Source organism: Pygocentrus nattereri, chromosome 27 (genome assembly GCF_015220715.1).
Source record: "Pygocentrus nattereri isolate fPygNat1 chromosome 27, fPygNat1.pri, whole genome shotgun sequence".
NCBI classification, from domain to species: domain Eukaryota; kingdom Metazoa; phylum Chordata; class Actinopteri; order Characiformes; family Serrasalmidae; genus Pygocentrus; species Pygocentrus nattereri.
The window spans coordinates 4,936,572-4,960,847 of NC_051237.1; the positions used below are offsets into that span (position 1 = coordinate 4,936,572).

Below are 24,276 nucleotides of genomic sequence, written 5' to 3' on the forward strand. Positions count from 1 at the left end.
TGGTCATTTCATGTTTCACAGTAAAACAAAGCCATGCAGTGGATACAAGTTCTTTTTAAGTGCAATATTTAACATTCTTTAACATGACATAATTGCAACAAAACCAACCCATTAATGGTCATCACTAACCATCTATTAGATCAGACCTTGGATAATCCTAAGGCTGAATTTCAAGTGCCTCACTGCTCCCTCTATAGTGCACTATGTGAGTTATCTTTGGCTTTTACGCCCAACTATTGCTGTTTATGTCCAGCATTAAACTGTGCACACATGGTGGAATCTAAAGTGGATCTTTGGTAGACACATTATGCTCTATTTAGATGCAGTAGTCATTATTTTAAGACCTACATTCTGCAGTTTGTAGAGAGAAGGGAGCCATTTGAGATTCCGCCTGACCTGAATACTGTGCGCTGGCTGAACGTTTTCAGATGTAAATGTAAACTTTTAATGCCTTGTCAATGGACAATAACAGCTTTTGTGACAAAAGGTACTTTGGGTGCTGTGTGTTAAGGAGATCATTTTTAAAATGTTGCCGTTTTATCATTTTTTCTTAGATTAGGCCTTACAAAGAACAAAAAGCAACTGTATCGTAAGCCTAGCTGATGGCCAAAGAATGTTGGTACAAAGTACAAACTGTGTAACTTATTAAACTAAACCACCTAAATGTGGGTGGCTTTTTGCCTTTTTGAAGATTGTTTGTTTATTTGTCAGACATATTGAAAAATTTGTACAGCTTGTAGCTCTAGAAAGAGAAAAATAATAGGTTTAGAGCTCAGTAGGAGAACACGTGGTGACTTTGGTCAGATGCTGCCCTGGCTAATGCTTTCCAAAATCAGATTCTTTATTTTATGTGAAATTATTTGTCAAATCATGAGGCTCGTAGTTTATTGCACACCTCAAAGGTCCCGTGCAGTCCCTTTATTTAGATGTGATGCCTGTTAACATCTTTCTTTGTTTGGTTTTTGATATGTTACATAGTTCTTTCTGTGTTTGTTTGATTTTCTTTTCAGCTCCTCCACTCCTTTTCTTAAAAAAATTACATTGTGTGAAAACATCATGATGATGGAACCCACAGAAATGCTCCAAATTAGTTTTGAATAAAATCTCTTTACATTAACTTACATTGAAGGTAGTGTTTTTGCCTTCTCCTGTAAGGTTACCATTATGGAGATACCAGTTTTTCTTTGGACAGTAACGATATATACTTATTTCTGTAGCCACTCTAAATTCTGTTTCCAACTAAAAGTTGTTTCGTTCTTGGATTGTTTCACTTGTTTTGATTAAACTTGCTTACATGTTTGGTGACCTGTCGAGACTGACTCTGCACGTCCACATTAAAACACTCTCTCACTTGCATCCTGCCTTACTTTGTTTATTACAGAGGAATGATAATAAAGAACACGACTTGATACAATTAAGTCAGTTCTACTCCATGCTGTCCTGAAATCCTGGAAAGCAACTGATGTAGAACATTTAGGAATATATTCTATATGTAACTCTAAGCATAAAGTGTTGCCAAATGTGACATGTTATAATGTACAGAGGTCTCAGTTTTAGATTGTTTGCCTCTTGTGTTTGCTTTGCCACACAACAAGCAAATGGACCACCCTGACTTCTAGTCCAATTCATGCTGCGAGTTTTCTGTAGTTACTTGTTTACTTTCTGCTGGGAAATCAACATTGCATCATCTGAATCACTCAAAGCTAGCATCACTGATGTTACTCATGAGACTGTGAATGTGCTGTGGTGACCTGTCCAGTGTGTTTCCTGTCTTCCACCCAATGACTGCTGGGATAGGCTCCAGCTCCACCTTTCCCCTGTGACCCAGGAAGACTTGTAAGAAGGCTGAGAGAGAGAAAGAGAGAGTGAGAGAGTGAGTGTTGATTGGTTATGTGGGAAAAATGACTTGATGTCACATCTGTGACTTGTTTTAGTTCATTTTAAAATGTAACTCCTTGATTTCCTTACACATTTATGAATAAATGAATGATTCTGTTGACATTGCACCGTTACTGTTAATATCAAAGGGACAACTAACCATTAATGACGTGTGCCATTTAACACATAATGGCCAGAGCTGCAGTGCTGAAGTGCCTAAACTGTGTTCAGTAATTCTGAGGGTTTGTTCTGGTCAGAAGAACATTGTGTGGCTCTTGGAGGACGTCCTCTTATGTCTCCCAGCTGTTTCTATTGAAAGGTGAAGTTTTGGAGTTTACTCTGGTTTTCAGGCATCAACTGTCAGCAGTTGCTGAATCTCATCTTGGGTTTGTGTGAAGCGTCTGATCATTCATTCGGTAATAACCTCAGACATTTGTAAAATGCAAATGTTGCTTTATTTATTCAGCATTTCCCACTGTCGTTGTCCTTTGGTCAAAGGTTTGTTGTTTTTTGTTGTCTTTTTTACTGTCATCGTTATTTTTGTTTGTCATTGTCCTTTTTCAATGTCTTTGTTCTTTTTTCACTGCAGTTGTCAAATTCAAATCTTTTTTTCAAATTCAAATCTAAGTTGAAAAATTCAAACACAAATTTGAAAATGCAAACTCAGTTGTGCATAACTGCATTTCCAATGTGAGTGTGCATTATTAATTATAATCAAATTCAAATGCAGAATATATATTTGCATTTGCATTTCAGTGAATGGCTGGAGAAAGTTCATGTGATAAAGCAAAGTGCTTCTGATGTTTTATTTTCATTCTGACGTTAAAAAAAAAATTTCCTTCGGGATCAAAGTATCTATCTATCTCTATCTATCTATCTAAAAAAAAGAAAAACAATTGTCTATGCAACTGCAGTCCTGTTTACAATCGTGTTTTAACTGTCGGTAAGGCTTCATGTCAATCAAATGCTGTGAGCAGGACATTGAGAGGAACTTTGTAATGGTGGGTTGTGTGTAAAGAGGCAGCGATGCGTGTAAACGTTGGTGGTTCTGGTGCAACCAGATCACTGCTTAATAGAATACAGATCTAGCAGCAGTAAACACTGAGTGTCTTCAGAACACTCGCTGACCAGGCTGAGGATCATTCTGTCCAAAGGGGTTTTTGTGTGGAAGTGATTCTTGATTGACTAGGAGAACTCGTGGCTGCACAAGCACTAATGTTACTGACATGGTGAAAGATGTTCTGAACTGTGCTTTCTTTGTCAAAATGTTCTACCATAGACAAACCTGAAGTAGCTTCTTATTTGGATTTTCCCGTTCCACCTTAAATGTCCTCCATATAAATGGGGCAGCAATTACACTCCTAATGCAATGAACTGACCAAGAGAGACTTTATCAAAGAGCCCTCAAGGTGAGAAAATGTGGTATAAAATCCTCTTATACATTCTCCTTCTGTAAAGAAATGTAAAGTGGAATGGGAAAATTGGAATAGGAATCTGACACTCATCTACCATACCGCATATTAAAAGGTAGCACTATATATAAAACTATCAGTAAGATATTTTCGGGCAGATGCTTGCAGGACTGAAGGATGGCCAGTGGTGGACATTGTTATTAAGGAGGTGTGGGTCCAGTGTGGGTTAGCTTTGACTACTTATAATGGAAGTGTTAAAGAAGTGAAAGCGCAAAATTAATCCACTGGTCCTCCAACAGTCCTTAGAGCCTCTACCCGGGGACTGGTCACAGTGTCATTAACATCGGTGCTGGTACAGCTCCAGAACCACTAGAATTCAAAATTTTTCGTCATGTCTTTTTGAGACACGCCATTTGAAAAAGACCCTCCCTACATCCCACCCACAGCCTTTCATCAGAGACGGTAAAAATATACGTGCCAACAAGACTGCGTTTTCATTTTGGCAGAGCTGAAGTGCCACGATGAGGAAAAGCAAATGGACAATTGTTTTACCTATTTTAAATGTGTCAGTCAGACCATTAAGGCAATGAAATGTCAAAAGCACATTACTTATCCACATCAGTATTTTCCAGCCATTATATACAGAAATGCAAAAAAAAACAGCCATTAGGGGTGTACTTTGTGTACTTCTGGTGCCGGTCCCAAGCCCGGATAAATGGTGAGGGTTGCATCAGGAAGGGCATCCGGCGTAAAACTTGTGCCAAAACTATCATGCGGATCACAAATATGATTGCCGTACCGGATCGGTCGAGGCCCGGGTTAACAACGACCGCCTCCGGTGCTATTGACCAGCAGGGTGCCGGTGGAAATTGGACTACTGTAGGTCGAAGACCATCAAAGAGGAGAGGAGGAAGGCGGGTTAGAAGGCAGCGAGAGAGAAGGAAAGGCAGGAGTATGGAGGTTAGAGTAGGGACTCTGAACATAGGGACAATGACTAGTAAAGGCAGAGAGCTTGCAGACATGATGGAGAGAAGGAAGGTAGATATTCTGTGTGTCCAGGAGACCAGATGGAAAGGAAGCAGGGCCAGGACACATTGGAGGTGGATTCAAACTGTTCTATCATGGTGTAGAGAGGAAAAGAAATGGAGTAGGGATAATCCTAAAGGAACAGCTTGTGACAATGCAAAAAAGAGGTGAGGAAGAGGGTGCAGGCAGGATGGAGTGGGTGGAGATGGATGTCAGGGCTGATGTGTGACAGAAGGATAGCAGCAAGAGTGAAAGGGAAGGTTTTACAAGACAGTAGTACGTCCTGCTATGATGTATGGTTTGGAGACTGTGGCTCTGTCTAAAAGACAGGAGGCTGAGCTGGAGGTGGCGGAGATGAAGATGCTGAGATTTTTGTTGGGAGTGACAGGGCTGGACAAGATTAGAAATGAGCAGATCAGAGGGACAGTGAAGGTGGAGCAGTTTGGAGATAAAGCCAGAGAGGCCAGGTTGAGATGGTTTGGACATGTGTTGAGGAGGAATAGTGGATATATTGGGCAAAGAATGTTGGAGATGGAGCTGCCGGGCAGAAGGAGAAGAGGTAGACCTCAGAGAAGGTTTATGGATGTAGTGAAGGTGGACATGGAGATGGTTGGTGTGAAAGTAGAGGAGGCAATGGATAGGGCAAGATGGAGGCAGATGATCCGCTGTGGCGACCCCTAAAGGGAGCAGCCGAAAGAAGAAGAAGAAGATATACAGAAATGCAAATACAAAAAAAATGCATTTGAATTTGTATTATGTCAAGTGTAAATATTAAGGTTTGAGCGATTATCAGCCAAACCTATATTCAGAGCTGATATTCATCATTTTTCTGATTATTGGATTATTTATACAGTTTTTATTCTGAATCTGGGTTTTTTTGTTTACCTCCATATACTGAAAAGGCAAGCTCTGCTCCTAATGTGTGCCTTTTATATATCATTGCTGTCGGAAGAAAACCTTGTATCTCCATTTTTGTCATTTTTCGGCTTTTGACATTATGTGTGAATTTCATGATGACTGGACCATTGACTTACATTAAAAGTAAAGCAGTTTTTTCCTTCTCCTGTAAAGTTACCATTTTGGAGATAAGAGGTTTTCTTCTGACAGCAGCGATATATTTTATATATATATATATATATATATATATATATATATATATATATATATATATATACAGTGGGTTGCAAAAGTATTCATACCCCTTGAACTTTTCCATATTTTGTCACATTACAACCACAAACATAAATATATTTCACTGGAATTTAATGTGAAAGACCAACACAAAGTGGTATACAATTGTGAAGTGGAAAGAAAATTATACATGAATCAAAACATTTTTTACAAATAAAAAACTAATAAGTGCGACGTGCAAAAGTATTCAGCCCCCTTTTCCCTGAGTGCAACCGATTGCATTCAGAAGTTGCCTGATGACTGCTAATGACTCAAAAGGGTCCACCTGTGTGTAATCTAATCTCAGTACAAATACAGCTGCTCCGTGACGGCCTCAGATGTTGGTTAAGAGAATATTGGGGAGCAAACAGCATCATGAAGTCCAAAGAACACACCAGACAGGTTAGGAATATGGTTTTGGAGAAGTTTAAAGCAGGCTTAGGTTATAAAAAGATTTCCCAAGCTTTGAACATCTCACGGAGCACTGTTCAATCCATCATCCGGAAATGGAAAGAGTATGGCACCACAGTAAACCTGCCAAGACAAGGCCGTCCACCTAAACTTACAGGCCGAACAAGGAGATCACTGATCAGAGAGGCAGCCAAGAGGCCCATGGTGACTCTGGATGAAATGCAGAGAGCCACAGCTCAGGTGGGGGAAACTGTCCACAGGACAACAATTAGTCGTGCACTACACAAATGTGGTCTTTATGGAAGAGTGGCAAGGAGAAAGCCATTGTTAAAAGAAAACCATAAGAAGTCCCGTTTGCAGTTTGCCAGAAGCCATGTTGAGGACACAGCAAACATGTGGAAGAAGGTGCTTTGGTCAGACGAGACCAAAATAGAACTTTTTGGCCACAATGCAAAACGCTATGCGTGGCGGAGAAATAACACTGCACATCACTCTGAAAACACCATCCCCACTGTCAAATATGGTGGTGGCAGCATCATGCTCTGGGGGTGCTTCTCTTCAGCAGGGACCGGGAAGTTGGTCAAAGTTCATGGGAAGATGGATGGAGCCAAATACAGGGCAATCTTGGAAGAAAACCTGTTGGAGTCAGCAAAAGATTTGAGACTGGGGCGGAGGTTCACCTTCCAGCAGGACAACGACCCTAAACATAAAGCCAGAGCTACAATGGAGTGGTTTAAAAAAAAGAATATTCATGTGTTAGAATGGCCCAGTCAGAGTCCAGACCTAAACCCAATTGAGAATTTGTGGCAAGATCTCAAAACTGCTGTTCACAAACGCTCTCCATCCAATCTGACTGAGCTTGAGCTGTTTTGCAAGGAGGAATGGGCAAGAATTTCAGTCACTAGATGTGCAAAGCTGGTGGAGACATACCCTAAAAGACTTGCAGCTGTAATTGCAGCAAAAGGTGGCTCCACAAAGTATTGACTCAGGGGGGCTGAATACTTTTGCACGTCGCACTTATTAGTTTTTTATTTGTAAAAAATGTTTTGATTCATGTATAATTTTCTTTCCACTTCACAATTGTATACCACTTTGTGTTGGTCTTTCACATTAAATTCCAGTGAAATATATTTATGTTTGTGGTTGTAATGTGACAAAATATGGAAAAGTTCAAGGGGTATGAATACTTTTGCAACCCACTGTATATTAGGTACACCTTGCTAGTAAAAGGTTGAGCCCCCTTTTGCCTTCAGAACTGCCTTAATTCTTTGTGGCATGCTTTCAACAAGGGGTTGGAAACATTCCTCAGAGATTTTGATCCATGTTGGCATGATGGCATCACACAGTTGCTGCAGATTTGTCGGATGCACATCTATGATGCGAATCTCTCGTTCCACCACATCCCAAAGGTGCTCTATTGGATTGAGATCTGGTGACTGTGGAGGCCATTGGAGTACAGTGAACTCATTGTCTTGCTCAAGAAACCAGTTTGAGATGATATGAGCTTTGTGACATGGTGCATTATCCTGCTGGAAGTAGCCATCAGAAGATGGGTACACTGTGGTCATAAAGGGATGAACATGGTCAGCAACAATACTCAGATAGGCTGCGGCATTTAAACAATGTTCACTTGGTAGTAAGGGGCCCAATGTGTGCGAAGAAAATATCCCCCACACCATTACACCACCACCACCAGCCTGAACTGTTGATACAACGCAGGATGGATCCATGCTTTCATGTTGTTTGTGGCAAATTCTGACCCCACCATCTGAATGTCGCAGCTGAAATCAAGACTTGTCAGACCAGGCAACAATTTTCCAATGTTCTATTGTCCAATTTTGGGGAGCCAGTGTGAATTGTAGTCTCAGTTTTCTGTTCTTAGCTGACCGGAGTGGCACCAGGTGTGATCTTCTGCTGCTGTAACCCATCTTCTTCAAGGCTTCTGCATATTCCCCTCTAACTATTGGTTAAGTTTTCAGTTTCTGTTCCTCTGTACTCAGTTACTAGATATGCCTAATCTACCTGGATGCTTCCATTTATCTTACCCTGAGATAGGCCACGTCTGAATTTCAGACGCCCTTGAACGATGTTCATTTTATCAACAAAGGGAAAGTATCCACAAACCATCCTGAACAATAGGACACCAAGTAACCAAACTGTCACAGGATCAGCGTGATACCTGCGCCCCAGAAGAAACTCAGGAGGGCAGTACAGGAATGTGCCTGAGAACATAACAAAGGAAAGAAACCAACAGAGGTGAGCACAATAATCCATTTTACAGCTTGTGCTAAAACACACAATTCGTCTTTCAGGATGATGTTTTTAGATGTGAAAAACCTCATGGGACTGTTTGGTAACTCACTCACTCTCTCAATTTTACCAGGCTAATGATTCTCAATAATGGGGAGCTATTAGCATTTATATTTACCTTTAAATTGAGTGTACCCCATTCTCTTGATTTTATCACCACACCCAAAGTCAATCAGCTTGACCTCTGAGGTATCTGTATTGATCAGAAGGTTTGCCAGTTTAAAGTCCCAGCGCAGGACACCTTGCAGGCTGCACTGGCTTGCTGCCTCCACAACCTGGAGCAGGCAAGACAAAAGCAAGGTCAAAAGGCAGGCAGAGGGTCTAAGCACGAATGTGGTAAAAAGAGGTCAGGCAAATATTGAAGATCAGATCTGCTAAAATGAAAACAAACTTAGAAAAACAAATGACTCAGTAAATTAATCAATAAATACAAATAATGAAATAAAGTCTATATTGCTTAATTTGATTATAATTATACACATTTCCTCAATTTATTTCTGTATTACTGATTATTTTTTAAATGAATGGCTTGTGATGATGATAGGTTAAACTAACACATCACCAGGACTGCACTTCACCTTTCTTCAATGAATACTATGGTGACTTTTATTATGACAAGCGCTTAATTGTATTAATTAAAATTTCTACTTACTTGAGATCCAGGCAAGGTGGGAGCCAGGTCACTGGTACCTGTAAAGGTTAAATATAGCTAGCTTAGCAATCATTTCTAAGATAATTGTGCACATGTGTGTGTGTATATGAAGAAAATGGCCATCTTATGTAAGTATATAGGTGATTGATGTGTGTGTTGTTTGTTCTGTTTTCACCCCTGGACTGTGAATAATGATATGACCCAGAGTTAATGTGGGTGGGGCTACCAGGTTAAAAGGGAAGAGGACAATGGTGGAGAAGTATGTCTGGAGAAGGTCTGTGCGGCTTCGCAGCCTCAGACCCAATGCAACAGAATCGCTGTAGCGCTGTGTCAGGCAAATGGCTGAAGGATGCTGACTGTGGAGTCTTTATTCCCTCAATTTTTCTCTCGTGAGTGTAAATACTCTTGTGTTCAAAATAAACTCAGAGCACTGTGGAATTGAGTTGTGACATCCAAGTGTGTTGAATGGGGAGCCCATAGACCACGCTTACCACATGCCTATGTTCATTTTAATATTTTTTTTTGTATCTATAATTTAACAATTATTTGCTATATTTATTGATTCATTAACTCATTTATTTCCGTATATCTGATATTTCTGTATCTGATAACGATCATTCAATAGGAATTTTAAGACACCAGAACATCATTGATTGACAGCCCCTTTATTGGAATAAGAACAGGTATATAGATACACAGATATAAATAAGTAGGGAAATGAATAAATATAGAAATGAATAGTTATAGTAATAAATTAATAAAGAAAAAAATTAAAGAAGCAAATAAAATCAGTGAGGAGGGGAACTTACCAAATAGACATAATAAGCAAATGCACACATTAATGTATGCAAGGTTTTATTTATTGGTATATTAATTTCTATGTATATTTATTTATTTTTAGGTTTTTATATTATTCAATTCTTATACATACATTAATTTACTGGGTCATTTATTTCTAATTGTATTATTATTATTATTATTATTATTATTATTATTATTATTATTTTCATTTTGGCTTCATCTGGTCCTTCATAGGCAAAAAGACATAAACAACAAAGCAAACACAAACAAGCAGATCAATACAGACAAAAGGCTCAAAAGGCTCTAGACACCCAGGCTTTATACAAATACTAATGACACACATGACAGACATCAGTAATCAGGAAAAGCTGAACGTGGATAGGTGTACTGTGTAGAGTCTGGAGTCAGGTGACCTCCCAGAATATTCTGGGAGTGAGTAGTGAGTAGTAGCAAAACCACTGATTTATTAATACGTGTCTTCCAAGCGGTGTGTTTAGGGAATCATGGTAATGTGGGTGCTACTGCCACTGCTGCTGCTGGCTGCTGTTCCAGAGTCCCTCGGTGTAGGTACGTTCTAAGTTGGTGCACTGTAAAACATGGAACAGGTCAGAAGTTCATTTGAAATGTTCTTGAGGTTTGAATGATGAGAAATGTTGTTTTTGGTTGCTTAAACCAGATTGTCAACCCTGGTCCTGTAGTGTCTCCTGCTCTGCACGTTTTTATGTCTTCCTGTTCTTAAACACCCAGTTCAGCTCAAAAAGGACTTGTTAATTATTTGCTTAGCTGGAGCAGGGAAAAGACAGAGCAGAGAGATGTGCAGGGCAGGGGGTGCTCCATGACCAGGGTTAGGAAACACTCATCAAAACTAAAATTTTGCTTTGCAGTGGTTCACTCAAAGTAGTGAAAGAAACTTGTTAAACTGTTTGCCAAATGAAGACTTTTTAAGTTAAACTGACAAACCCTTTTTTACCTTAAGCTTTGACTTGCTTGTTTGACTAGGTTTGTTTGTTTGTTTTGTATGTTGATCCCATCATTGAACTTTGGATCCATGTGGTCCATATCATCATTGACCCAGTGTCTCAGGTCTTTTTTTCTACATTTGAGCACAGCAGTTTTCCTTCACAGTTTAAAAATGTCATGATGAATGGACCAATAGAAATGCGGTTCTTGGAATAAAATCTCTTTATCTCATAATCTCTAAAATCTCTATATTAACTTACTTTAAAAGTTAAGACCATTTTGCCATCTCCTGTAAAGCTGCCATTTTGGAGATTTATTCGTTTGATTGTTTTTGTAATACCTTGTAGAATTTAAGCATAGTTTTCACAGTGTTTAAAATGACTTCCTGTGAACATGCTTACCCAGTAATAAATGACCCAAAAATAAGAAAAAGCTTCTTAGTAAATAATACTCATCCAGTGCTAACATTTAACCTGCATCCAAACAGTAAAAAATGTATATATATTTCTAAATATTATATACACACCTACCAAACACAAAATAATTTAATAATAGTTTTAATAGTTTTGAGACTTTAAATATTTACAAAGCTTGATATAATCTATTGAAATCCAAGGGGTTAAATGGGATAGTAATAAGATAAATGTGTACAAAATCATTTGTAGGGTACTTTCTGTTGTGAGGTGTCTATCCCAAACCCCAACCCCTAAATTTCAACTTGTGAAAATAATACTAATATATACATATATATATATACACGTGTGTGTGTGTGTGTGTGTTTATTTTAGCCTAACCTATTTCAGACACACATTTGTGCCCCAACATCTGAAAATCAGTGTGTAATATTTATAACTGCCACTACAATTTATGTGAGCAACTGTTTAAAGCCAATTGTAAGTTGTGTACTGGCTAGTGTTTGAGTTATAACAGTTGTCCTTGTTGAATTAGTCAGTGCTGTAACATTTGTTAAGTTATAAAGAGACTCAAAACTAAATTATCTTAGTCTAAAGTCCAAGTCAGTCAAAAGTCTGAAATGTGTTTTGAACTCAGACTTTGACCCAATAGGGTAGAAGGATCCATAACCCATTTTAAACTGGGTTTATAATTTTATGCCCTGAAGAATTCAAATGAAAAAAAGCAGTATTTGATATTTAGTTTGACTTGTCTTGCATAATTCTTTCATAGCTCAGAGATTCCCTTGTGTCAGCTATGTTTACTTTACAATGCATTATCCATAGACTTTAGACTTGACTTTGCCTGTGTCTGATTTCTTTTTCTCGAAAAGAAAAAAAAAAGCCTGCAGCTTTCACAGTAGATGCTCATGTTGGGGAGAAATATTAGAACATGGTTGCTGGTTGTACAAGACTCCTTCTGTAAAAATAGATCACATCACAAAAACAACCAAAAAATGTAAATGCATAATACTCCTAAGATCTTATATCTTTGTTCAATAACATAAACTTCAACATTGCGCTCCACATGTTATGCACACACTCGTATGCCTTCATTTTTACTGTGTTAAATTTTTGTGAATGTGAAAGTGATCTATACTGCTGGCTTTTTTCAGTCCAAAAACTGCTGGAGAATGCTGACTTCCCTGGAGATGATGTCCTGCATATCTACTCTCCAGATGTTCACCACTGTCAGCTAGCCTGCACACAACACCAATCCTGCCTCTTCTTCACCTTTCTAAGACCTGACTGGGACAAAGACGACAGGTTTAACTTTGTTAAAATACTCTGAAACTTCAGTACTAGTGATTCACAGCAGAGTGAGCATTCTAAAATATGGTGCTTAGACTATTTTGGTTTATTTGGAGATAATAAGACTGGAGCTTGTTTGGTTTCTGCAAAACTATGACGTACTGGATGGTTCTAAGAAAAATCAGTGTAACTAGTGTAACACTTTTACATTATGTAGAGGTTCACTGACCTCTTTTCCGAAAGATTTTTAAATGATTTAAAAGTGGCTTCACCTCTAAGAAATTTTTAGGGTTATTTTATTTTAAGTGTACTGTAGCTGTTTCTTGGTTTCAGTGTGATAAAATTGGCATATGTTATGCAAAAGTCAATAAAGAGCATGTTAAATTGAAACTTTTAAAGGAAATTCTACTGCTTCCTGAAGTACACAGACTCCGGAGTTCCATCCCAGGTTTCAGAACGGAATGGAGCAACTTCAGGCTTCTCCATGTCCAAACCAAGTGAGCCCAAGATTGTTGTTGAACAGTTTTGAACTGGATGGCATCTTCAGTATTTAAGTACTGTAGAAAATGAGCAAATAAAAATTTCCTATCAAATATTTTCTTTCTGCCCATCAGGTGTCTGTCTTTCATCCATATATCAGGATGTAGATTTCCCAGGATCAGACTACCGTAAATTGCCCTCATCTAGCTATGATGAATGCCAGAAGGTGTGTACCAGAGATCCAGGCTGCAGATTATTTTCTTTCACAACAGGCAGCTTCCCATTTGCAGCAGACAGGTAAGACAAATGACATAGAAGTTAATTACACAACCCAATTAATGTGTGGGTGACCACACTAGCAAACTAGAAAAGAGCATTTCCAAATGAAGAATTCTTAAACATGTTGTAGCCATTGCAGCTCAGCACAAACACCAGCAGTGAGTTAGCAGCCAGCAAGCGCTGAAGTAGTCAGCAAACTTGGGGCTGTTGTGTCTTTGCTTTGAGAAATGAGTGACACTTTACTCTTTTTACCAATCTTTTGAGTTTTCAGATTAACAAATGCTGTGGCAAATTTAGAAAGTTTTTCATAGGTGTCCTCTGTGTAGTTACAGTTGCTAGGCCATGAAAGACCATTTGGATGAACCACTCTGCTGCAGCGGCACCCTGAGGCAAACCAGTGCTACATCTCTAGTTATTTAAGGGGTACCACTTTAAAATAAGACTACCTTTGTCTGATGTATCATATTTACAGGGTGTATGGAGGTTTGTTTTTTTAATGGTTATTAATTAGCTCATACACACATTAAAAATCATCAATAAGCCATTGCAACCCACAAATTAAAATGGAAACAGTGATGTTGTTTGCCTATTAGAAAATTGTAGTAAGGTTCTCGAGGCCATACGTGGGCAGAAAGCTTACTCTGGTTGGCTGCAGTCTCACACTACAGTTCTGAGAAGTTTCTGATCTTTCTGCAGGAAGACCTGCTTTCTAAAATACAGCTGGTCTGTTCCGATACCACCAAGCATCACAACCCAAATGGGTCTTGTATCAGGGTTTTCACAGTCATTGCCAAAGGCTAAGGGAACTATCAAAGAAGGTAACTTTTTTTAATCATAGAATTTTCCTCAATAACCATCTATTGATAATTTCATCTGACACTTTATGACTTTCCCTTTGCTTCCTTCACTTCTAAAGAATGTAAGGAGGAGATTCTTGTCAACACAGAGTTCCCTGGCAATGACTTTGAGCAGGTTCCTGCTGCATCACCTCAACACTGCCAGATTCTGTGTTCCATACATCCCCGATGCACCCACTTCTCATTTTCTCAAAGTAAAAGTTGGTGAGAACTATCTGCAAAGAGAAGGGGTGTCTAATGCACACAGATAAACAAATTACAGAAGAAATTAGAAGTTAGTTTTAAAAAATGTGTGAAGAAGCATACTGAGTTCCAGTGCAAAAAGACAAGGAACTTTGAAAGAAGGTTCAGTATTGGGGCAGAGATGGCAAGAGGTTCAGTTACTGAGACTGCTCAACTGTTTTAGTAAGTACAGTGACTAAAGTGGGATCTGCATTTATATCTAGAGGGTTGTAAATTCTGTAAATGATCAGTGCTTGTGATGCCTATCTGTTAGTGCGACGTGAAAGGAAAAACAGAAGAGCAACTATACCTCAGGTGATTGAGAACATCAATGCAGCATGTGTTCAAACTGTGTCTGCAAGAACAGTCTATCCTCAACTACATATAGAGGGATATTATAGCAGGATTTTAGTGCATAAACATACCAACTGAGGGAATATCTTTTGGAAGAATAATGTGGCATCCCCCAGCAGCACAGTTCCAAGGACTTGCAGAATCTATACCAGGGCACATTTAATTTATTCTGCAAGCCTGTGGTAGCCCAGTATTTTACTAAGACACTTTATGTTGGCTATTCCTTTATTTGAATACATGCCTGTATTTTCACACATTCCAATGTTTGAGCTGTTGTAAATAATTTCTCTTACAGGCACCATATGAGCTGCTTCCTGAAGTATAAGCCAGATGTAAGCAAGGATGAGTCAGTTAAGAAGGAAGAGGTTTATTCAGGATTCCCAACACGCAACTGCAAGCCCTCAAATGGTTTGATTTTCCTTCACAAGATCTTATAATTAAACAATTTGTGGATTGTCTGATTTCCAACTAATATTATAATATGTCTCTAAAAGTGTGGGGAAGCCGCTTTGAGGACATTGACTTCCTTGGTGCCGATAACGGTCATGTTTTTGTGGATAATGCTGATCTCTGTGAAGATTCCTGCACTGCAGACCGACAGTGTCAGTTTTACACCTATGTCTTACCGTCTTATCCTAACCTTACCCCCGAGCTCAGGTAAATCTCTAATACACTACTCGATTGTCACAAGATGACATAAAATCTGAAAATTAAATATTGAGTATTCTTTATACTGAAGATTTGTTTGTGCTTATTTGTGGACAGAAATGTATTTTTCATTTGTGCTTTTTCAGGAATAAGTGTCACCTAAAGCAGGTCATGACTCTGCCCAGGCCTGCTAAAGTGATCTCTGCAAAAGGTGTGATATCTGGTTTCTCTCTGAAGAGCTGTAAAGATGATTCTTCAGAAGGTAATGGTTTGTTGCTTTAAGTCGTGGAAAATGTAGCTAGTAAAATATTTTAGTGTGATTTTAGTATGATAGTGTGATTCTGATGGGGAACAAAACACCAAATCACTGAGAAACACTAATTAAAGAGGAAGACAGTTTGGAGGAATTGAGTGTTGCTATGAAATTTTGGGATTTCAAATTCTACTGCTGCTTATGGGCATACTGACATGCTGCACAACACCTGAATTATGCCAGTGGCATTTATTCTGTGGTACCAGCACAGATCCTGTTCTCTCAAAAAAAAAGATTGGACTCTGACAAATTGGTAGCCAACTATGACACATGGGAACTGCACCCAGAGAATTTTTTTTTTCTTTTCCCTAAAACAAATCATAAATACCAAAAAGCAAGAAGTGCATTTTTATTAAATAAGATTTTATTGAATTATAACAAAATATTTCTAAAATTCTAGGTAGCATTACATTCAAATAATTTCCACTATTTTATTTAGTCAATCATAATATTTTTGTTATTAATAAAAGCAGGAAAATTTAAGAGAAGGGCTGAGGCCTTGGGATGACAGCCACATTTATATGTAAATGTCATCACGAATGGACCAAAAGAAATGGCAGAAAGCAACTTGGAAAAAAAGTCTGGTTCCACTGTCTTACATTAAAAGTAAAGTACATTTTTTCCTTTTCCTAAAGATATCAATTTGGAGATATGAGTTTTTTTTCGAGACAACAGTGATATACAACAAATGTAAATAATATGAAACCAAAAAGGCTTGAAGAGAACATGCAATAAAGGAATACCACCACCTGGTGTCCAGCCTCCCCACCTGCAATACTCAGCTACTATGACAAATAAAAAAATAAAGAATATAATGAAGAAAATAATGTCAGTCAAAACAAGTACTAAAATAGGAGGACAAAAATGATCACATACAAACATAGACATACTATTTAATACAAGTTTTTGCAATGCAACAGAACAGTCACTAGATCAGCTCCCAACATTGTCAGTATAGAATAGCAATAAACCTAACTGACAGTTGTTACCTTGTGCTAGTATTGTGCATCTACAGGCATGTGACTTGGAGTCTGTCTCCCAAGATAGGATTTAGTTTAAACTCAGTTTGATCTAATAATGGATTTTCTCTTTCATCACTTTTGATAGCACCTTATTTGGAGTGGTCCTTTGTAGATGATTAATAAACTCTTAACAGATTATCAGTAACAAATCAACAACATATCAGTGCAGTTGCAGTAGTGAAGCATCTGAACATATTGAGGTAAATATCTTGTAAATGTTCTGTTGATACATTACTTACATTAAGTAGATGTGTTGTTATACAAAACCTAACTTTACTCAACCTTACCCAACACCTAACATTAACCCTAACCCTAATCCTAACCATAAGCTTAACTTCAACCCAAAACCTAACCCTGGCCCTAATCCTAACCCTAACTTTTGCTTCAACCCAAAAACTACTTATAACTCTCATATGTTTTTGACATGTTGCTGAGAGTCTGTTGAGTATTTGTTTAATCTACAACCCCAATTCCAATGAAGTTATTATTATTTGTTTTTATTTATTATTATTTATTTATTATTTATAATTATTATTATTTATTATTTATTTATCCGTTTGAACATTAAATATCTTGTCTTTGTAGTGTATTCAATTGAATATAGGTTGAAAAGGATTCGGAAATCAACGTATTCTGTTTTCATTTATGTTTTACACAATGTCCATTGGAATTGGGGTTGTATAAGGACCGCTGACTTTTTACCCGGCGATATCCCCATAATGGCTCCTGCTGCAACCCAGCAAAAATCAGAAATTAGTTGTCATAAACGAGTTAACCATAGTGTTTTTGTTAGGTTTTGATAAGCTGAAGCATAGTTGGGAACCCTGACTAGGTTTCACATACTGCACATTCAAAAAAACAAGAACTGACCCAAACAGGACTCAACGAAACTTGAGGGTTTGAGTTCTAGTTTTTTTTCCCTTTTGATTTACAGATAACTGAAACAGTCATACTGAGCGCTCTAAAAGGCATAGGTGTGTCACAATCACAAAATTTTACATGGCAATGAATTGTCATACAAATAATCATAATTAACAATTTATTTATTTCACTATTAAGTAGTTATTTTGTTATTAATCTTGCTTGCTAGCTTGTCAGCTTAGCTTAGATGTTTACAACATGAAATAAAAAAAATGTAAAATATATACTGCGCTGCTCTGTACTCAAACATTACACAGACTCAGGACGTGTAGAGTCAAGCAAACGTGCAATTTAGTGAGGTTGACCTTTTTTTGAGAAAAAAACTGCTCTCTGATGTTACTTAACAAAGAAAGTTTGAAATTTTGTAAATTTAAGACAAGCGAGAGTACAAAAACTAGGACAATTCTGATGAGTTCAGCCTAAAGAGGGTGCCAAACCCATCTGAAAAGGCAATGAGAAACTACACAGACTGGCTGGAGATAGAAGGGGAACATAGCCTAACGTACTTCAGAATAATGGCTTCAAGGAAGATGGTGCTAATTGACTTTTCTAAATTGTCTAGAGCATTTACAGTACAGATCTGCAATATCAGATGGATGATGAGGGGCATGCAGAGTAACATAGCTATATAACATGACATAGATTAACATAAAACAGATTTTAACCCACATGGGCATCTATAAGAAAATATAAACAAATGTATCAGTGGACTGTAGTATGTTGGGCACAATAAGGTGGAAACGTCTACCTGGATAAGGCGTTGGCCTCTGATCAAGTGGGAGATCAAAGCATTTAATGTTCCTTTTCTGGTTGCTTGCAAAAAACTATGGGTTATTTATCTTGTATTTTTACCCGAAGTGACAAATGGGTGGCAGGGAGTGTCAGCAAGGTGGCAATGTAAATGTGTAAGGGGGGCAGGGGGATTGAAGGTCTTCTGCCCATCTATGTATCTAACATTTTAGATGTAAGATACAAAATGTTTGTTTTTTGAGGTTTTTTGTTTGTTTGTTTTTGCTAACCTGACTGCACTGATTTTGAAGTTGCTCTATATGATTGTTGTGGTTGTTTTTTTTTTTGTTTGTTTGTTTTTTTTCCTCCCTCCAAGAACTGAGGGTGGATGTGGACTTCCCTGGAGATGATGTCCTGCAGATCTACTCTCCAGATGTTTACCACTGTCAGCTAGCCTGCACAGAGCACCATTCCTGCCTCTTCTTCACCTTTCTACGACCTGATTGGGATAAAGACAAAAGGTTTTATTCCATTAATGTACCCTGAGGTTTAAGGTGTAGAAGGTTGTGCATCTGTGTATCTTTTACTGCAGAGTGAGCACACTAACTAAATTATGCTTGGACTGTTTTGGTCTTGTTGGTAAAGACAACTGAAAAAATCCAGTACAGTAAATGTTTATTGGTTCAAATATGTGCAAAATTATAAAGAAAGATGTTTCATTTGGAACTTAAAGGAAATTCTATTGCTACCTGAAGCACACCACCTCAGGAAACCCATCGCGAGTCACAGAACTCAAAGGAGTAACATCAGGCTTCGCATTGTCCCATCAGGAGTACAAAATATGTGAGGCCAAGATTTTGTTTGTTTCATGGATAATGAGCCACTAATACTATGAATACAGTGTATATATATATATATATAGTCTTTTTGATCAGCGTAGCACCAAAATAATGCAGATATTCAATATTATAATGTAAATGAGTTCTTAATACTAAAGTAAAAATGTCTGCTCCTTGTAACATAAAGTAATCAAAACTCCCTAACATCATTTTTTTTTTTTCATGTTTCTTTTCCCAAATCAGTCTCCTGCCTGCCATCCATATATCATGACGTAGATTTCCCACAGTCAGACTACCGTAACTTGCCTTCGTCCAGCTATGAAGAATGCCAGGAGGCGTGTACCAGTGATCCAGACTGCAGATTCTTTTCTTTCGCAACAGAGACGTTCTCAGCAGTAGAATACAGGTAAGAGGAAATGGTGGTAAAACACTGTTCTGCTAGCTTTCTACACTGAATGATGGTTTGAGTAGCTAAAGTTTCTGATCTCTCTGCAGGAAAATGTGCTTTCTAAAATACAGCTGGTCTGTCCCAGTACCGCCAGTGATCACAACAAAAAGGGGTCTCGTGTCAGGGTTTTCACAATCTCTAAAAAAGGCTAAGGAAACCTCCAGAGAAGGTGATCTTCTAAGCATACAATAGTAACACTTTCTCTCATTTGTTTTCTATTTTTACTATATCATTTTACTTTTCACTTTTTCTGTTTCCTTCATTTGTACAGAATGTAAGGAGGACATTCTTGCCAATTCTGATTTTCCTGGCAATGACTTTGAGCAGGTTCCTGCTGGGTCACCTCAACACTGCCAAATTCTATGTTCAATACATCCCCGCTGCACCCACTTTTCATTTTCTCAAAGTAGAACCTGGTGGGTGCTGTCTGCAAAGAAGGGTTTAATAAACGTGACTTTGCTTGTTCATTTCCACATATTCTAATGTTTCAGACATTGTAAAACTGATTCTCTTACAGGTACCAGATGAGCTGCTTCCTGAAGCATAAACAATACTTTAACAAGGATGAGTCAGTTAGGAAAGAAGGAATTTATTCTGGATTGCGAATACGCAACTGCAAGCCTTTAACCGGTTTGATTTTTCTTTTACAAGCATGCTTAAGTCTTATGATTAAAGAATTTGTGCATTGTCTGATTTCCAACTAATTTAGTAAAATGTCTCTAAAAGTGTGGGGTAGACGCTTTGAGGACGTTGACTTCTATGGTGCTGATAGCAGTCAAGCTTTTGTGGATAATGCTGATATCTGTGAAGATAAATGCACAGCAGACCCGCGCTGTCAGTTCTACACCTATGTCCTACCATCTTATCCTGACCTTACACCAGAGCTCAGGTAAGTCTTTAATTAACTGCAATATCAATCAATCAATCAACCTTTATTTAATCTTGGAAGAACATTGAGGGTGACCCTCATTTACAATGTTGCTGAGTAACATACGTTTGGAAGTTTGGAATATTGGAGGATAAGTTTGTTAAAAACATTGGGCTGCATTTTTGAGTTTACTTTTGTGTTGTTTCAGGAATAAGTGTCACCTGAAGCGGGTTATGACTCTGCCCAGGCCTGCTAAAGTGGTGTCTGTGCGTGATGTGGTATCTGGTTTCTCTCTGAGGAGCTGTAGAGACTAAGTAAAGAAGGAGTCAAGAGCTCAGATATGACAGAATCTTCTGGATCTTTTTTTCAAATTCAAATGCAAATTTGAAAATGCTAATTAAATGGTGCATTTACAGTTTCTTATGCATTTCCTATGTGTGTGTGCATTATTTAAGACTTACTTCAAATGCAACATGTGTATTTGCATTTGCATTTTTGTGTACATTGGCTGGGGAATATTAATATGGAAAAGCAAAGTACCAGAGTCCTTTTGACATTATATTTTCATTGTCTTAATATTCTGAGTTTGACATTTTAAAAATGGGATAACAGTCGCGCATTTGAAATCGCATTTCATCATCATCCTGCTCCAGCTCTACCTAAATTAAAATGCGTTTGCGACTTGTTTGCAATTGCATTTACACGGTCAGTGAGGCACTCCTGTCAGCCAAATGCTGTGGGTGGGGCTTCCAGAAGGACTTTTAAGTGTGAGATGTGTTTTAAGAGGAAGTGAGGACAAAGTGTAAACTTTGGTGGTACTGGAACGTTAGCAACCACTCACCAACCTCTCACCATGTGACAATGGGGCCATGGTTGAGCGTCAGCTGCAGGACAGAGAGGCAGTTCAGGTCAAGGGAGCTCGAGTTCTGGAAGTCCAGTGTCCAGCACAGTTTGGAGGTTTCCCTAATCACACACATCCAATAAACCTGGCAATGTAATCAGGTGTGTTTCAGCAGGTAAATCCCTAAACTGTGCTGGACAGCATCCCAGGACTGGAGTTGTGTCTACAGCAAAAGAAGAAAAGGGCTCAAGAACTTCTCTCTCTTTTGTGACTTCATGAGTTTAAAATTAAGTTTCCGTTGGCCATTTTTGTCCAAAAAATATAATTACTTGCAAATAGTAATTATTTCGTGCTGATTACTGTTGCTGCGGTGATTTAAACAAAACAAGCCTCATATTCTGAATTTAAAAAAAAAAAGAAAAAGGTTCCTACTAGAAAATAATGTAATTTGTAGTTATTGAATAATTTTTATTCATTATTATAATTAGGAGATAATTATTAGTAGTTACCGAATAACTGATGTTAGTTATCACATATTTTATAGTAGACACTAAACAATTAAGGTAGATACTGAATAATTTAAAGTAGTTACTGAAAAACTGATATTAGTTATAGTTACTAGTTAGAATATTTTACATAAAATATTACATAAGCTTATTTGTAACAACACATATATAAGTTTCATACAGAGCCCAGTGTTGAAGACATATAAATAGCAAGAAATAGCATTTCTGAAACACAGGAGATGTTTAGCTTTTCGGATGGGTCTGTTATCTCAATGATGATAACATTATTATAAATTTTGCAGACTGACCAAAGTACTGGACAGTGAAACTGCTGTTGAAATCACTGAAAACAATGTTATCCTCAATGTCGTATAATATCATCCTCTGTCGCTCTTAAATGAACACAAGATTCTACTTTTTACAGAACAGACACAAATCGTGAAGGATTGGTTTTGAGTCTATTATTCTAATCATAATTTACTAAACTGAGTCTAATGTCCAGATTACTGGACATTAAGATTTATCTCATCATTTGTGTATGTAAAAATAAATATCTGCTATTTTAATTTTTACCTTCACAAGAGGAACCATCTGGAAGGATATAGTTACAAAAACATTCATGAAATAAATACAAGATAATTGTCACGGTTGGCTCCTCCCAGTCCTGTCCATGTGCTCATGTTTTGGTCTTGTAACTCCGCCCCTGATTGTTATCACCTGTCCCTCATTGTTACGTGTATTTAAGCCCTGTGTTTGCCCTTTGCGTTTGCCAGTCTTTGTATCTGTATCTTTGTACCTTTGTATCGTGTCTTTGTACCTGGTCTTCGTTTGTGTTAATTCTTGAGATGTCTTACCCTAAGTCTGTACGTGTCGGCTCACTGACCCTGGAATGTTCTGACTACGACCCTGGATTTGCCCCTAATAAATCTCGCTTATCTCAGCGTGTGCGTCCGCCTCCTCGCTCCTCGTTACAGAAAGACTGGCCCCCACAGGACGCAGCAGGTAAGCGAGACTCCGGCATGTGGTTGTTCCGTTGGGACGAAACTCCGGCTGTTTCAAAGCAGCCCGAGTTCGCAGTGTCCCAACGCCACCAAGCCGGAGACAGCAAATCCCCTGGCGCTGAGGGAACACGAGCGTCTCGTCGGTCCCGCAAGAAAGCGGAGGACCTTCCCGCCTTGTGTCCGGGCGACGAGAGCTCAGGTAAGCGCCTTGGGTCTGCCCGTCTTGAGCGCCACTGCAGGGAGGAGCGACCTGCAGTGCAAGACGGTGTCAGACAGAAGGAGCATTCAGATGACCCGTTTTTTGGTACTCGGCTCGTTCGCAAGCGTCACTGCGAGCTGCCAATCGCTCGAGTGAGCTTTGGGAACGGCCGAGTGGGTCCAGTATCTGTGTTCCTCCAGGTTGGAGCAGAGGTCCCCAGCCCGAAAGCCCGATCCCGTGGCCGCACCCCGCGGCACTTCTGATCCCGTGGCCGCACCCCGCGGCACTTCTGATCCCGTGGCCGCACCCCGCGGCACGCCTGCGCCTCCGGACCCGCCGCCAGTCGCCGCGGACGTCGCAGCAGGCCCCGCGCCTGCCTCCGCGGACGTCGCAGCAGGCCCCGCGCCTGCCTCCGCGGACGTCGCAGCAGGCCCCGCGCCTGCCTCCGTGGACGTTACATCCCCTTTGTTCCCTCCCATCCCGCCCTCGTCAGTGTCTGTTCCCTGTGGTCCTTCTGTGCCTCCTGTGTCTGTTTCCGTTCCTTTGTTTCTGCCTTGTTCAGTCCCTGGTTTTGTCCTGTTCCCTACTGTTGTGTCTGTCTCGGTTCCCGTTCCTGTTGTGGTTCCCGTTCCTGTGTCCCCTTTTGTTTCTGTTCCTGTTTCTGTTTCCGTGCCCGTTTTCGTTCCTGTGTCTGTCCTGGTGCCTGTTCCCCTGTCTTTTGCGTGGTCTGTTGTTCGTTCTTGTTTTCCTCGTCCTGTGTCTCCGGTCGTCTCTCGTTCGGCGTCGTTTTGTGTTGTGCCTCCTCGTCCTCCCTCCGTTTTTTTGTCCTCGTTCTGTTTCGTCTGTTCCTGTGTCTGGTGTGTCTCCGTCTGTGTCTGTTCCTGTGCCTTGTGGTTCTGTTCCTGTGCCTTGTGGTTCTGCCCCTGTGCCCGTTTCTGCCTCTGCTCTGGCTTCGGTGTCTGTGCCTGTTTAGTTTAGTTTTGTCTTTCTCTGGGTTTCGCTTTTTTGTTGGGTTGGTTTGTTTTGTTCTGTGTGGCACGCCCGGTGTGCGTGCCTTTGGGGGGGGGTTCTGTCACGGTTGGCTCCTCCCAGTCCTGTCCATGTGCTCATGTTTTGGTCTTGTAACTCCGCCCCTGATTGTTATCACCTGTCCCTCATTGTTACGTGTATTTAAGCCCTGTGTTTGCCCTTTGCGTTTGCCAGTCTTTGTATCTGTATCTTTGTACCTTTTGTATCGTGTCTTTGTACCTGGTCTTCGTTTGTGTTAATTCTTGAGATGTCTTACCCTAAGTCTGTACGTGTCGGCTCACTGACCCTGGAATGTTCTGACTACGACCCTGGATTTGCCCCTAATAAATCTCGCTTATCTCAGCGTGTGCGTCCGCCTCCTCGCTCCGCGTTACAATAATTCAGAAGCTGAACATCG

The 24,276-nt window shown here is 39.3% G+C and overlaps 1 protein-coding gene across 1 annotated transcript; it reads left to right on the forward strand.

Moving 5' to 3' along the window:
* The first annotated feature begins 10,096 nt into the window (after positions 1-10,096).
* On the forward strand, positions 10,097-20,730 carry LOC108425187 (coagulation factor XI-like). Its single transcript, XM_017693658.2, has 17 exons — positions 10,097-10,227; positions 12,188-12,338; positions 12,723-12,820; positions 12,938-13,100; positions 13,779-13,900; positions 13,999-14,143; positions 14,811-14,923; positions 15,010-15,172; positions 15,310-15,425; positions 18,525-18,669; positions 18,882-18,991; positions 19,231-19,393; positions 19,483-19,604; positions 19,707-19,851; positions 19,953-20,065; positions 20,162-20,324; positions 20,512-20,730. Exons 1-17 carry the CDS (start codon positions 10,164-10,166, stop codon positions 20,615-20,617), a joined length of 2,202 nt encoding a protein of 733 aa, XP_017549147.1. The 5' UTR covers positions 10,097-10,163; the 3' UTR covers positions 20,618-20,730.
* The last annotated feature ends 3,546 nt before the right edge of the window (positions 20,731-24,276 follow it).